Source organism: Labrus mixtus, chromosome 16 (genome assembly GCF_963584025.1).
Source record: "Labrus mixtus chromosome 16, fLabMix1.1, whole genome shotgun sequence".
Classification (NCBI taxonomy): Eukaryota; Metazoa; Chordata; class Actinopteri; order Labriformes; family Labridae; genus Labrus; species Labrus mixtus.
The window spans coordinates 25,065,986-25,080,548 of NC_083627.1; the positions used below are offsets into that span (position 1 = coordinate 25,065,986).

General features: G+C 42.0%; 2 protein-coding genes across 4 annotated transcripts; one reads left to right on the forward strand and one right to left on the reverse strand.

The window, feature by feature from the left end:
• Positions 1-67: 67 nt before the first annotated feature.
• On the forward strand, positions 68-5,749 carry sgo1 (shugoshin 1). 3 transcript variants are annotated; one of them, XM_061059796.1, is made up of 10 exons: positions 68-196; positions 333-522; positions 1,062-1,270; positions 1,411-1,463; positions 1,562-1,626; positions 1,915-2,775; positions 2,863-2,994; positions 4,491-4,649; positions 4,817-5,006; positions 5,123-5,749. In XM_061059796.1, the coding sequence occupies exons 2-10, from the start codon at positions 378-380 to the stop codon at positions 5,280-5,282; spliced, it is 1,974 nt and encodes a 657-aa protein (XP_060915779.1). In that variant the 5' UTR covers positions 68-196; positions 333-377; the 3' UTR covers positions 5,283-5,749. The 3 variants fall into 3 exon arrangements, with proteins under 3 accessions (XP_060915779.1, XP_060915777.1, XP_060915780.1); XM_061059794.1 differs by having other exon boundaries at positions 68-522; XM_061059797.1 differs by having other exon boundaries at positions 68-522; positions 4,886-5,006.
• Positions 5,750-5,934: 185 nt separating this feature from the next.
• On the reverse strand, positions 5,935-14,466 carry kat2b (K(lysine) acetyltransferase 2B). The gene is made up of 18 exons (XM_061059793.1): positions 13,862-14,466; positions 12,836-12,962; positions 12,514-12,659; positions 12,324-12,410; positions 12,024-12,205; positions 11,746-11,937; positions 11,450-11,553; positions 11,206-11,331; positions 10,794-10,927; positions 10,012-10,220; positions 9,796-9,922; positions 9,587-9,697; positions 8,701-8,844; positions 8,505-8,619; positions 8,370-8,400; positions 8,139-8,202; positions 7,965-8,049; positions 5,935-7,358 (listed from the first exon to the last, which is right to left on the reverse strand). The coding sequence occupies exons 1-18, from the start codon at positions 14,060-14,062 to the stop codon at positions 7,165-7,167; spliced, it is 2,379 nt and encodes a 792-aa protein (XP_060915776.1). The 5' UTR covers positions 14,063-14,466; the 3' UTR covers positions 5,935-7,164.
• Between the last annotated feature and the right edge of the window lie 97 nt (positions 14,467-14,563).

Here is a 14,563-nt window from a genome sequence, read left to right on the forward strand (position 1 = left end):
ATGCGTTTTACATGGAGGAAGTGACGTAATCACAAGTTTCTACCAATCAGGAGCTGCGGTCCCGAATTCGAACGTCAACGAACGGAAGAGACGGACGTGCTGCGATAAAATAAACTATATTCCGGCTTAATTTAAGTCTTTCAAACATATTGTTAATTGTGTAACTATTCCACAGAACTAGGCGACATAAACACTGGTAGGTTTAAAATTACGCTGCTTCGTTAAATACCGCTGTGCTGCTGTGACTGTAGGTAACGTTAAACACCGAGCTAGCACGCTAGCTTAGCTGTTTGTTTTGCTAAGGGTTAACAGTATGCTTCGTTGTTGACAAGTTGGATAACATCACAAATCTGCAAACGAACCAAAGACCTTGAGTCATGGCGAAGGAGCGGGTCCTGAAGAAGTCCTTCCAGCAGAGTCTGGAGGACATAAAGGAGAAGATGAAGGAGAAGAGGAACAGACGGTTAGCTAGTGCCTCAGCTCCCAGCAGAGGACGGTCCAGAATAATAAACAAAACCAGTGGTAAGGACATTACGTTCACATTTTAATTAACTTTAACCCACAGCTGTCGTTCTTAAAATCTAAATACAATGAAAACGTATTGTCGTGGATGTCATATGAATTACATGGACATACAGTATGCCAACAATTCTCAAAACATGGTGAAATTGCACAGACAGAAATATCGAAACAACAATATATCACAAAATCATACTTTGCAATAGTCTATATATATATATGTATATATATATATACATATATATATATATATCATTATACAAGAACAATTCACAAAAGACTTTGAAATGTTACAACACACATCATTAAATGTCACACAGCAACATCTGAGCACTATTAAACTAAACAGACTTTTATTTTTACAAAACACATTTTCTTTATCACAGAATACACCAACAAATCACCGCAAACATTCAATCAACCGTCTGACATTTCATGAAACGCTGTTGTTCTATTGATGTCGTGCTATGACCTTCTGTTCTACAGCAGGAGGACTCTTTGTCACAAACAAATAACATCCTTCCTAAATTTTATTTTCCTAGTGGATACGACCACCCACAACATCCTGAAAGGCGTGCAGCTGAACAACAAAGCTCTGGCTGTAGGGCTGCAGGCTGAGAAGGAGAAAGTGAGGCAGGCTAATGCAGTGATCCTGCAGCTGAAAAGGGAGCAACAGGCCTTGTTCCTTCACCTGCTTCTGCTCAAGAGGAAGCTCAAAGATAAGGAGGCTCTGGCAGTGAGTTCCTCAGAGGTGAACCTTTAGGACCTATTTTGTCTACCCTGAATATTCTTCTGAACTACTCCTGGCTAATAAGTACATTTTAAAGTACTGCATGCCTGCTTCTGTTTGTATACAAATAAGTATTATCTTGTCTTTTTGTGTCAATTTAGACAAAGCATCCAATCATCTCTGATGAACCAAAACCACATGAGGGTTCAGAAAGGTAACCTTTTAAATAGCAAAACAAATGGCCTAAAATTGTATGATGTTCTTTATTTTTAATTTTCTGACTACTAGTAATGTATTCTTTTCAATTTATAGGAGAAAACGCACCAGACAAAACCTTGATGAGCCTGTTGTGTGCAAAGCCTCACCAATTACTGCAGGTATACCCACACTGACATACAAAATATGACATATTGTTAGAGAAGTATCTTTTTAGTTTTTTAAATTCTAATAGTAACTGATAAGGATTCTGCTTTGAAAGCTTCTCTTAGACTAATCAATGGAATACAATTATTGATAAGCAGCTCACTGGATAACTGAGTCTTTTAAGAATTATGAAAATAAATATTTTACACAGCATTTATTATGTACTAGTCTTGTGATTTCTGTAAACCAGTGCAACTTACATTTTGTAATTTTTTTTTGTGTGTGTGTGATTTTCTTCAAAGTCCATCAGCCCTCTGAAAACACTGCACAGTCTGAATGTGACAGGCAGGCAACACTGCCGTCCACAGTGGGCGTGAGGCGTCGCCATGTCGACAGACAAAGCAGGAGAAGGTCTGAGCGCGCGAGAGAAAGGAGGTCGTTGGACGAGGGAGATGTTGTCTCAGGCTTGGGTTCTTTAATAGCGAGTCCTATTCACTGTAACGATGGCAATCTGAATCAGCCACAGCAAGCACAACCGGATTTTGTGGACCCTGCAGAGGAGTTTGAGCATTCTACTCCGGAACCTGACCCACCAAAAAAGACCATCCAGCAGAGGCCTGTAAGGAAACAGGCCCAGCAAAAGCAGGCTAGTGCCAAACCAGAAACTGCTCCTCGGAAACCAGAAAGAGGCCGGAAACCAGACCGTGCTCCGTTAAAGAAGCCTTGGGAGAATCACAAACCCAGAGCTCGTTCCAAAAGTCGGGACAGGTCGGCCACACGGGCCAAAACAGCTCCTCCCTCACAGGGCAATAAGCTGAACACTTCACTGGGATTCAATGACACATTTGATTTTGACTGTGAAGAAACAGTTCACGTCACACCGTTCAGGGCAAAGGCGGAGGAAAATAATCCGGCCACTCCCATCAGTGAAGAATCTTCACATGGAGGACATGCCCAAACTGAGGCTTCACCGATGGTTTCCAAACAGGGTGAGTCAAGCTCATCATCATCATCTTCTGAGTCAGAGGACAGTCTTTATGTCCCTCAGAAAAGGGTAAAACTGACCTTACCTGAAAAGACCAAAGTGGTCACTACTCGCAGAGGCCGGCCCTCTAAAGTCATCAAACAGAAAGAAAACATCCCTCCAAAACAGGAGATCTCTGGTGAGCTTTCCTTTAATATTTACAGTTTAAAGAGGAAATCCTTACACATGAATTTGAACATTTTCTTTAATGTTTTGTGTTCTGTAGTCTTTAGAGATGAGGAAGAAAGTCCTAAGGCAGTAGAACCAGAAAAGGAAGAAGCTAATCTCCAACCCTCCCCTGATTCCAGTTTCTCTAACAGCCCTGACCCAGCAAGGTTAGGGCAGGAAAACCCCCAAGGTGAGGAAATAGTTTCTCTGACAGCAGTGTTATCAAATGTTTTGAGTTCCAATATGATCTGATACCTGAGCATTTACCAACTTGTAAAACAATTTAGTTAAATAAAGATGAGGCTTCTTTTTATACTCTTATCTTAGGAAGGTATAGTTCATATTCGGTTTGTATTTATAATCAAAGTTTAAACTTTATCAACTTTAATCTGCTCATATTATCCAAACACAAACACCAGGAGTACGCCTCGGGTTTTGAAAAATTCCACTCGTTATTTATAGGAGTTCAGCACAGCATCAACAGCAAGCAGCTGTACATTAACATAAAAAAAAAAGAAGCCATGAGAAGCTTCAGTTTTTGATAGGAGCAAGGCCCCTCAATCGGTGCATTTACAAGAGTGATGTACGGACAGCGAACCTTCTATCGCTCCACTCTCTGAAGCTGATGTGATTCTGCTTTCTTGGTTTTACTGCGTCTTATCTCTCTGTATTTTTTTTACTGGAGTTATGTTGCACGGAGCCGCTGAGGGCTCAGGCACAATTTAAAATTCTGTGCACTCAGTGAGGTTCCGCGCGCCTTCACTCTCTCCAACGCTCTTTCTCTCCTCTGTACTTTCTCTCACGCATGTTCTGCAATTTTATGAATAAATAAAAATAAAAAAGGCCCGCCCAGGTATCGTCTATGTGTGGGAAACACTGACATTCTACTGGCCAGACAATTAAGACAAGGTTTTTAGTCTGCCAGTCGTATTTCTAGCCCTTCTCAAATTGAAATTATGCAACTGCAACATAATAAAGTTCTGCTTCATTACACTTTTGTATTTAAACATTGCATCCACAACTGTTATATTGGTGTCCCAGTGTATGGATTCATATAGGACAGTTCCTAGCAAATACTGTTCGAGGGGAAGCAAAACTTTTGTGGTTTTTGCTGTCAAGCTTCAGATCGAGTGAGATTAGTGTCTGGTGACGACATTAAATCGTTTAGCCGGCTAGTTGCGCAAATCCCTAGGTTCACATTGCATCACGAGGTACGACATGTAAACACAGCATACCCACACAACCCAGCATGCACATACACACAGACAGCAGACTCCTTGTGTTACACATCGCCATCATCCCCCCCCCCATTACGCCTCTGTTACTACCTCCCATGGATCAGGGGCGGTACGATAAAGACTCACCATTCCGCCTCCTTGCGTTACACATTGTAAAGTGGCGTAACGGGCTGTAATATTGAAACACCATCTGTTGAGAGTGGATTTTGGTGAAATATATTTATATATAAATATTTGGAAAATATATCGAAGATTATTTTAACGTGAATATATCTGACTTCATGATTCACCTTCCTGGACAGCTGATTTTTGTCTGTTACCTTGACGACCTTCGTGTGTGACAAAGATGTCGGCTACAAATGTGTAGAAAAATGTCAAAAGGCTTATATTTTGGATGTCTGTGTCTATTTGAGCTGAATAAAAAATATTTCATGTATCTGTTTTTCAGAGACTCACACAAAGGTCATTGCAGAGGATTGTTTGCTTCCTGTAAGCCCTCTAGTGGAGGCGGAGATGATGAGAATAGACAGCGTCCTGTCCAATTTTGGAGATTTCTGTGAAGCTCCTCCTCACCAAACACCCCAGAGGGTCAGGACAGTCAAGAAACGTGAGTGTATTTGTCGCCTCCCAACCCTGGGATGACTTGTATCTCGGTTGTCACATTGTGAGCACTGGGAAGACTGATCACACTTTCGGCTTATTCCCTCTATCTCTTTGCTTTATCTCACTCACTATTTCTTGCTTCTGGATCACATCTTCCTCACGGTTTCATAGGTGGGCTTGGTGTAAGGACTGGAGGGCGGGGCTTGAGTCTGTGTGATGTGACCAATATGTCCCCTGCAGCCCATCGTAAGTTCTCCTGTGGTACCACCCGCCCATCAGATGCACGATGCTCCACCCCTGTTGTTGCTCGCAAGCGCCGCTGCACCATGACGGTGGACTACAAGGAGCCCTCGCTGAATGGGCAAGTTAACGCACTGATGCCTCTCTCTCTCTCTCTCTCTCGCCCTAAACACTCTAACATATGGTCATGTTTTTTTAATGTATGAAGGCTTAACATTTAGATTCTTATCTTGACAGGAAACTTCGGCGCGGAGACAAGCACACAGACTTGCAGTTCCTCTGCTCTCCTATTTTCAAGCAGAAGTCTGGCAGGACCTCTATGCAAAAATCAAGGAAGTCCACGAGCAGCAAAAAGCCGTTTGAGAAATACAACGAGTCGTTTGTTGGATGCCGCTGAAAGCAGTTACTCTGTGCTGTCTGAACTCTGACTGAAGGTGTGCACTGTCAGATAATAAAGAGCTGGTGGAGTTTTGTTTTTAACTGTCTGTTTTTTTTTCTGTATAAAAAGCAACGCTGTATGATAAGTTTTAGATGTCAAAGTAAATCATTTTGTGACTCAGTTGCTTCTTATTTCACAGGGCATTCATTTCTTATCTATTTGTCCCTATCTTTGACTCTCTTGGAAAATGTAGTAATGGCTCTTTGTTTTTTTTAACCGGCGAAATTTTCTAGTAAGATTATCTGTCGTATTCTGAGGGTCTGTATATGAGTATATGTTATTATCGTCTAATCATTTCCTCTTTGTATCTTCTCCCTTCATTCTATCTACTACTGTGTGATGTGACGATAAATGTTTTTATTAAATGAATGGCTTTGGTGGAACAACAGTGAACTACATTTCATTAAAATGTACTTTGAAAGGAGTTTGCTTATCATGATATGTGAACACCTCAAAGTTTAGATATATCTCCGTTTGTGTCCGGGTTTTTCAAAAATGTAGTTTCATTGTAAAATATCTTTAAGAAACGAACCTGCATTAAAAATATCAATATTACATAACTATAAATTCTGTTAGTAAAGCAGTTCTCATAAATAAATCCACAGACAGATAAGCCTCACTTCTGTTTAATTCAGTCTAGAAAATAGGCTAATACTATGTCATTAAAACCAATTGTACAAAGAGCATGGATTCATTTCTCGAGACATATTACAAAATGTATTTTTTTTTCCTAAAGTCTGAAAAGTACAAACACCTTTTTACAAAACAGCAAAACTACATAGTATTGCACAATCTTTTCATTTATCTCCAAAGTATAAAGTGATCAATCTCCATCTGCAGGACAAAAAAAAAAAGAATAAATTAAGACCTTTTCTTTAGCATCGTTCTTAAATTACTGCACATAAATAAGAATAAACTCTAGATAATTGAATTAGTCCTTATTCCATAGCGGTAATTTATATGTCAAACAAAAGATGCTCTTGTGGTAACTAATACTTGGAAAAATAAAAGTGCTTTTTGATAGACAACCTGCCCTAAGTGGCTTATTGGGGGGAAAAAAAGATTATCTTTTAGTTTGAAAACCCAAAATATATGCTATATACACATTTCAATGATACAGTGGGTGTAAGCGCTTTGTACTCTTTCTAATCTGTACAGATTAAAGTATGTATTCCTCTTTTTGGCAGGATGAACTCATCACAGACAAAATTCGACTTCACTAACAGTAACAGAGACTCTCAGTCAGGTTCCTCTCAAGTTACTATGACTTAATACACTGATGATGTGGTTCCTGCTAATGACAACTCTACCTGAGTCTACTTAAGGGGATGAGGCAGACATTTAAAAAGGCCAGGAATGAAAGGATGGAAGAGAGAGAAGTGAACAAATGGAGAGAGAGAGAGAGAGAGAGAGACAAAGTAAGGTGTATGGTGAACCTCCAATCAGCTGTCGTCCTGTATTACCTTTTCAATGTCTTAAAATAAAAGTAGTTATGGATTCTTCCTGCGTCGTTAAAAAAATATTACCCAAAATCTCCCACTGTCCTGTTTTTCCATGGGACTCGGGATGATGTGATGAAATATAAAGACAATGTTTCCTTTTTCCTGAAGTCTTGCAGGTCTTCCCATGTGGCCCGTCTTTCAGTGAAAATATCAAGCTTCAGATTTCAGCTCTGGACCCGCATGCATTCAAAAAATGACAAGGATGCAAAACGCAAAGTGTTCCTGAATCCTATGCGCTACAGCATCAGAAGTCCATCTCTTAACTCATCCATGCACACAGTTTGAGGATTGTCTTATCCTTTCATTAAGGTGTGGAGGAACTTCTTTCTTCCTCTCGTCTATTTCTCGATGAGCCCCGCCTCTTTGATCTTTGTGTAGAAGAATTTCTCCAGTAAGTTGGCACACTTGTAGTACTCGCTCTCTGGCGGGTTGTATTCACGGCAGTTGGTGAAGATGCGCTGCATGTCGGCCATGAACAGCTTGCGCGTTGTGTAGTACCTGCTCTTCAGACGCTCGCTCATGGTCTTTAGGTCTGCAAGGAAAAAGAAAGGACACTTCTCATTTATGCCGCTTTGAAATGTTACAGTGTCAAAGGTTTGTTCACTACTATTGTTAAGGATCTACATCCTGTTTTGAAAAGTTAAAACAATTCAACTGAAAAAGGCGTCGGCGCAGCGTTTTCTGAAAATGCATCATCCCTTTTCCTTTTTCCATAGGGTTGTATGTAAAAAAGGCGCTGGCAGTTGAAAAAAAGAAGTGTAAACAGAGTCTTAGAAGTCAAAGGAGCAACATGAACGCCTCATGGAGTACCTTTGTTTTGTTAGCTTTTAACATGCAATGTCCACAGATACTATCGGTGTAATCGATTACACTAAAACAAGACTACGTCTCCAATAAACACTGTAGTGTACAGCTTAAACTTTACTTTTGATGCACGTAGCAGCCATGTTGGATTTTGGCTGAGGCTTCTGAAGTTCCTACAATTTCCAATTGAAAACTGACGAATCAGACCGACAACTTGGAATTTCCAACTTCTGAGATCAAATGGAACACACCACTATTTTCTGTACTTTTTAGTCACTCATTATTATTAACAATGAGGGATTAAAAAGTAAATCCTTGCCCACTGCATACATACCCATGGGGAAGCGGATTACTTGGTAGTACCCTGGTGCCTCTGTTTTCTTTACTGGCTCCATGAAAGGCCAGGCGTTCTGGTGACTCTGAGACATACAGAGTAGTCCGGTAAGACATTAGTCCGTGAATGTGTTACGGGTACGTTTCATGGATGTGTGTGTGTCTGCCCCCTTACCTTCACATGTTGGAGGATGGTCTTCAGAGCGCTGTACAGTTGATCTGGGTCCTTCAGTTCCTTCCTAAAGTAAAATAAGTCAAAGAAATATAATTGATCTTTTCGTCCAAGTTTCAAGGTCACCAAGTTGCGGACCCAAACTTGAGCTTCATGGGATACCACAGCCAAGTCACTGGGTCAGGAATAAGATAAACTGAATGTTCAAATGTTGTTCAGTAGAGTGACACTCACCCTTTACCCACAGGCTTCCAGCCAGTTTCACCTGTGTAAAGAAACTGACATTAATCGTATGTTTCATACTAAAAGAAGAAAGTGCAAGACAAACATAATTTGCTAAAGAAAAGTAAAGCACTATAGTGGCCGTACGGATGCCAGGGATGCTCTCAATGGGTATCTGACGAACTCCTTCCTTAAAACAGGAGAGTCCCGGGTAGACTTTTCTGATCTGAGCCTGCTTCCTCTCTATCAGCTTCTTGATGATCTGAGTGAGACACAAGGGAATGATTAAAAAGATACAGTAGATACAAAAAGAGAAAAAAAAGGATTAAACAACAACACTCACCTCCTTCTGCTTCTTGATAATGACAGAGAACTCTGTGTAGGGGATGCTGGGGTTGAGCTCGCAGCCCATGAGCGTGGCACCCTCGTAGTCCTTGATGTAGCCCACATACTTGGCTTTGGGAACCTTGATGTCCTTTGAAAAACCCTGAGAGAGAAATAGAGCAGTGTTTTTTAAAAAAGCCCACTCAGGAAAAGCCACTCATCTTGTGTTTTAATCGTTTCTATTATGATACTTTCAATTTCTTGTAATATGCACTCAAGGAATGTTACAAAAGAACAGTTTTCTTTTTCATTCTTATAGCTTTGAAGACAATTACAGAAATGTGTTACCAGTTGAATATAAGCGGCAAAAAAATCTTAAAGGATGGTGATTTGCATCTGAAATGATGTGAATTTAAAGCTCTTTTTTTTTTAAAGCTGACCTGCTTAAGTTTTGAGCTGGTAATGAAACAGATTGAAATGGATGCAAATGCCTCTTTATGACTTTTATAAGCAAATGAGACCATAAGCAACAAGTTAAAGTATTTCTAGATTTGTAATTGTATATGCTTATCATCCCTGCCGCAGAAATGGTGTCAGACGAGGACATGAACAGCACGCTGAAGAAACAGCCTTTAAAAATGTCATCTCCAAAGATTCACTGTGCGCTGTACATTAGAAACTTCTTTCACATACACATGATGAGATCAGCAAAAAAGGTAGGACTAAGTCTACACGGGTCGCCAAAAGCACCATTACTTGAAAGTCTCACAGGGACTTTACATTTCTTTTGCCGGTCTTAGAGAGGTTTTGATTAAATAGTGAAACACTCCAAAAGAAAAGATGGAGGAAGTATACTGCATTATGTGACAAAAATACAAGCTTGTACTTTCTAAACATCATGTTACCTGTTTCTTGAAGTAGCCGATGGCGTACTCATCGGCATAAGTGAGGAAGTTGAGGATTTCGTGTTTTATGTGATACTCCTTGAGGTGGTTCATTAAATGGGTCCCATAACCCTACAACCACAAAGCCAAAAAAAAGGCAACAATAGGTTAAAAACGGACCAATCAGAGAGCATGAACTCATAAAAGCCGAAGAGCCGAAACACTCTCACCTTGACCTGTTCGTTGGAAGTGACCGCACAAAACACGATCTCTGTAAAACCCTGCGATGGAAACATCCGGAAGCAGATTCCCCCGATCACGCGGCCATCTTTGATCAGTGACAGAGTCTTGTGCTTCCTGTCAAATCAACCAAACAAACAAATATAGACATGGATTGTAGTTGCTTCATTACATGTCTGAGTATGTCAGAGTAGGGTTACACTCACGGATCAAAGACTAGCCGCGTGATGTATTCTTTCGGCATGCGGGGCAGCTGGTGAGAAAAGACGTTCTGGAGGCCGACGAGCCACATCAGGATCCTCTTGTTGGGCTTCTGGTTGAGGGAGTTACCGATGACATGGAATTCAATCACCCCCCTGCGCTCCTCTAGGCGGGCTGCTTCGTCACGAGCAGAGTGAGCGGACAGCAGGCTGGTCTGATGAGAAGAACGCCATTCACATAACGACCATTACAACTGTTTCTATCATCTCTGTGACAGTCAGAAAGTTTTTTCGTTAAAAGCAGGACAGTGTTTTCCCAACTTTTAAAGGGTCACATATGCAAAATATGTCCCTAGTCTGTCTGCAAACCTCCCAATTATGAATAAAGTCCATCCTCTCTGTCTTTTGCCTGCTCCACTTTTCAGAAAATGTGTGCTCAGACAGGCCGTTCGGAGATTTTGTCTTTGTGACATCACAAAGGGCAGTAGCCCCTCCCCCAGGTGGGTGACGCTCCCACAGCTATAGGTGTTCGTCCTGCTTTGAGTCTGCCTTCTCACTGTACACAATTGGGCATGGTGCAAGAAAGCCCCAAATCACAACCCCTTCCAGAGAGGGGCGTGGTCGAACACAGATTCTTATTTCAAATTGTTGAAAAGGAATTTGACCTTTAAGCTAAAAATCTGTTTTAGGTCAATTGTCTTTGCCCAACTGTAGCTGCAGGCTAATGGGACGAATGCACTTATCGGCTTCCGTGCGATTGGACATCCAAACAAAGAACATCTGGTTACCTCTGGAATGGCTGCAGGGTCCGCTATTGTTGCCATGACTTCATTGATGAGCTCCATGGGGATGTCACCAACCACCCTGGGTCTCTTATTTTCCTCATGGTTGAGGGGCTCAGAGGGTTTACGCTTTTCTCCAACTGTGACCCAGAGACACAGAGGAGTTTATCAAATGTGTGTATGAACTTTAGGTGGTGTGCTTTTTCGAGGCACTTGATGGTCTATCAAGTATTCCCATTTATATGACAAATCTTTGTTAGCTGCAAAAGGTCGGGTGTAATCGCCACAAATACAGAAAAAGATGAAAACAAAAAGCCAATTTGTCCTTTGTGTAGTTGTTGACTGTTAGACATGAGATGTTATGTAACAGCGTGGAGTCATTGTAACCTTTGAGTAATTATAGGGTTGTCTGTCATACCTGGGTTTGGCTCTAGTGCAGATGCTGTTTTCCTGGCAGGACTGACACTGCCGCAGGTGGAGGGGTCCACTGACACAGGACTGGTGCTGTAGTACAATGGTCTGGCTACAGGGGGCGCACTGATGACTACATCCCAACAGACAGGAAATTAAAATGATATTAAGTGATATTTCTTCTTTCCTTGTCCACAACTCCTTCAAAAACGTAGCGACTGCAACGGTGGATTTGTGAGGGTGTGTGTTACCTGTGTGGATTGGAATCTGCCCTCCTGACGCTCCTGCCAAGAAGTCTTGGCTCCAGATGGGAGAACTGTGGCTGTACACCTCCTCCTCCAGCATAGACAAGAACCTGAGCCAAGTAAAAAAAAAAAAAAAAACAACTTGCCTTCATTGACAAAGGCTGCCAGGCATGCTTGTGTTACCTCTGTGTGCCTTGCTACTGAGGATGTCGTCTTTACTTTGCCATGCTACAGTTGTCTTTGTGTGAATACATCTCTCTAAAATTAAAAGGTCTCACGTGTGTGTCTGTTTGTTGTCTTACTTGGGGAAGTGTGTGAGAATGAGTGTGCGCTTCTCAGGTGGCAGTTTGTCCTTTTCCTGCCTGGCCTGCTCCAACAGTTGTTTCCTCATCACAGTGAACACCGAACGCAACAGGGTCCTGCCAAAGATCTGAGTGGTCTCGTACTGGGGGAGGCTGTCACAGAACTGAGGCACGTTGCAGTAGCAGAGCCACCTAGAGCAGAGACAGAACATTGTTTCAAACTCCTGACTGTAAATAGATGTGATTCCTGTTTACATGGTATCTGGCAGGGCCGCTACCTGGTGTAGTTGGCTTTGTATCCCGCTACATCGTCGTTGGCAACCCTCTGGCGTCTCTGGGAGGGGGTCTCCAGCTGCCAGTAATTGATCTGGTTGAGAAACATCTTGGCCAGCTCCATGATGGTTTGTCGCTCTTTGGATGGCAGGTGGCTGAACTTGTACTGCACAAAATTGTTTACCCCCTAATTGGAAACGGTCAAATAAGTAAATAGTTACATGGACAAATAAAAATAAAAAAGTTTTATGTTGAATAGTGCTGCGTTTGTGTTGTAGTTGAAGCTCATATAGACATGTGTTCACCTGCTCGATGCTGGGTTTTTCAAATGGAGGACTCTCCTGTGCTTCTAGCATTGGCTTACCCATCTGTAGGATGGATTTCCTCAACAGCTAAAAAAAAAAAAAGATAAAGCATTGTGTTCACTTGTACACTTGCATGCAGGACACCTGTACATGCATACAGTGCATATATTTTTTTAAAGCAGAGGCTTACTTTGAAGAGGGAAAAGTAGACCTGTTTTGTGTCAGCGTCCTCCTCTTTATGAACACAGGTGTAAAGATACTCCACATCCAAGACGATGCCTAGCAGTCTGTTCATTTCCTCCTCGGAAACATTTTCTAAATGGGTCACATGATCACCTAGAATGAAAAAATAAAATCAATTAAAATGGTTGTTATATTGTAAATAAATAAATTAAATATGTCATTATTCCAAGAGGGAAAACGCTTTATTCAGCATTGGCACCACATATACACCATTATCGATAATGTTTATCAAGTGAAATAAAAATGAAACATGATTATGGTTCAAATACCCAAGGTGTGAGAACAGCTCCGGCAGGGCTCCTGCAGGTTGACTGTGTTGGACTGCTGGTCAGTCCGAGGGGGTGTAGGAGGGGGGTTCTGACTTTTCCAGCCATTACACTTGCAGGCTCCCTCAGCCTAGAAAGACACACGTGATATTAACAGTTCAAGGTGGATCAACCACTCAGTCTTTGCGTTTTATATTCAGACTCAACTGTGATGATGAGTAGGAATAAACACATGCAGAATGTATTATGTATTTTGTTTGTAAAGTTGGATGTTATTTAATGTATTTTCTTGTCCAGTTAATGGGCAATGCAGTGTGAATTATTGTTATAACTATGCAGCTCAGTTTATTGTTATTGTCTTAAGACAGACTTAGTAAAAACAAAAGGAGGTGAGGTAGGGTGAGGAGGCCTGTCACCGTCAGCTGGAGCTGCCGTACTGGGCATGCGCAATGAAACAACAACAAACTCCGCCCCCCCGGCAGCTGTCACCCTGTCAAAACAAAGACCCCGTCCCTCCTCTCTGCGGATGATACACTGCATAAACCCAATAAAATCCTCTCTTTGTACCATCGTGCGCTGACAGACGGCACGGCGACTCCGGAACATTTCCTCGAGGAACACACCACGCACACAAACACAGACACACACACAAAGTGGGATGCAGCCCTTGTGCACACAGCCAGCTACTCCCAAGTACCAGCGCCAAGCCAATGTTTACGTTCACCAACCCCCCACCACGACAGAAACATAGTAACATTGTACTAACAGCGAACAGCTTGCAGCTGGAGGGAACCTGCTAACCAGCCCGCCAGTTCAAATAACGTTTCGTTCATTTATTTATTAATATCGCTTTTTCGATAATTGGCTCGTGCATGCTAAATGAAAAAAATGAAGTGCGACAATGGCTTCCTTTGCTGCGCTTGCATTTTGTAAACTATTGCAACCAAGCCCAGGAAATAGCCTTTTCAAAAACCAATCCGTTAAAAACAGCAGTGTACACAAAGTCAGGTATTTGCATATAAAGAATACTTTGCAGGATGAGTACACTCCGAGTTTTTCCAGTTTCTTTGGCCGAGGTGAGGAGCGGAGTTGCGCCTTCTTCACGGCGATACGTGCGGATCCTCCAGCGGCGCCAGAGCCCTCCGTGCCCCCGGCTCCAGGAGCGGCCGGAACCAGGCCCGCAGCCCCAATGGCCGGCGAACCTTGCTGAATCCCAGCGCTGTCCGCCATGATTCGCTCCGAACCCCCGACGGGACCCCCGGCCCGGGAAATATTCGCTCTGCCGTCAGCTCTATTCCACAAGCGGAGGATCAGACATGGCGCTCATCCTTATTTTCAATTTCTCAATGTAGGCCCATTTTCCTCCGCTAGGGGACTCAATGGGATAGTCCAATTCCACCTAATTCAGAGGAGAGGTCACAAAATGCAACCGTTTATAGGAACATTTCAAGGTCAAATGTGATAGAAAAAAAGGCCTTTCTTTGCAGAGCCTTGGCAGAGGACATGGTGACTGGATGTTCTTGGTAATTCCACGAAATAGGATAGAATAGGTGGAATCAATAACAATAGTCAATACTTAAAAGACTAAATATAAATTAACAAAAAAATAGAGACATTCAAATGTAATTAAACCAATGAACATTGCATCTTATCAGAAAACTTTGTAAGGTTGGTAGAAAGTTGAAGTGTAGGAGCGTCAAACTGTTGAGATGGAAAACTCTCAATCAGTGT

Coding starts and splice junctions, on each gene's coding strand:
- sgo1 (XM_061059794.1), top strand. CDS start 378: ATGGCGAAGGAGCGGGTCCTGAAGAAGTCCTTCCAGCAGAGTCTGGAG. Junction 523..1,061: donor AATAATAAACAAAACCAGTG/GTAAGGACATTA, acceptor TTATTTTCCTAG/TGGATACGACCACCCACAAC. Junction 1,464..1,561: donor CCACATGAGGGTTCAGAAAG/GTAACCTTTTAA, acceptor TTCAATTTATAG/GAGAAAACGCACCAGACAAA.
- kat2b (XM_061059793.1), bottom strand. CDS start 14,062: ATGGCGGACAGCGCTGGGATTCAGCAAGGTTCGCCGGCCATTGGGGCT. Junction 10,928..11,205: donor TGCACTAGAGCCAAACCCAG/GTATGACAGACA, acceptor TCTGGGTCACAG/TTGGAGAAAAGCGTAAACCC. Junction 8,050..8,138: donor CCATCCTCCAACATGTGAAG/GTAAGGGGGCAG, acceptor TGTATGTCTCAG/AGTCACCAGAACGCCTGGCC.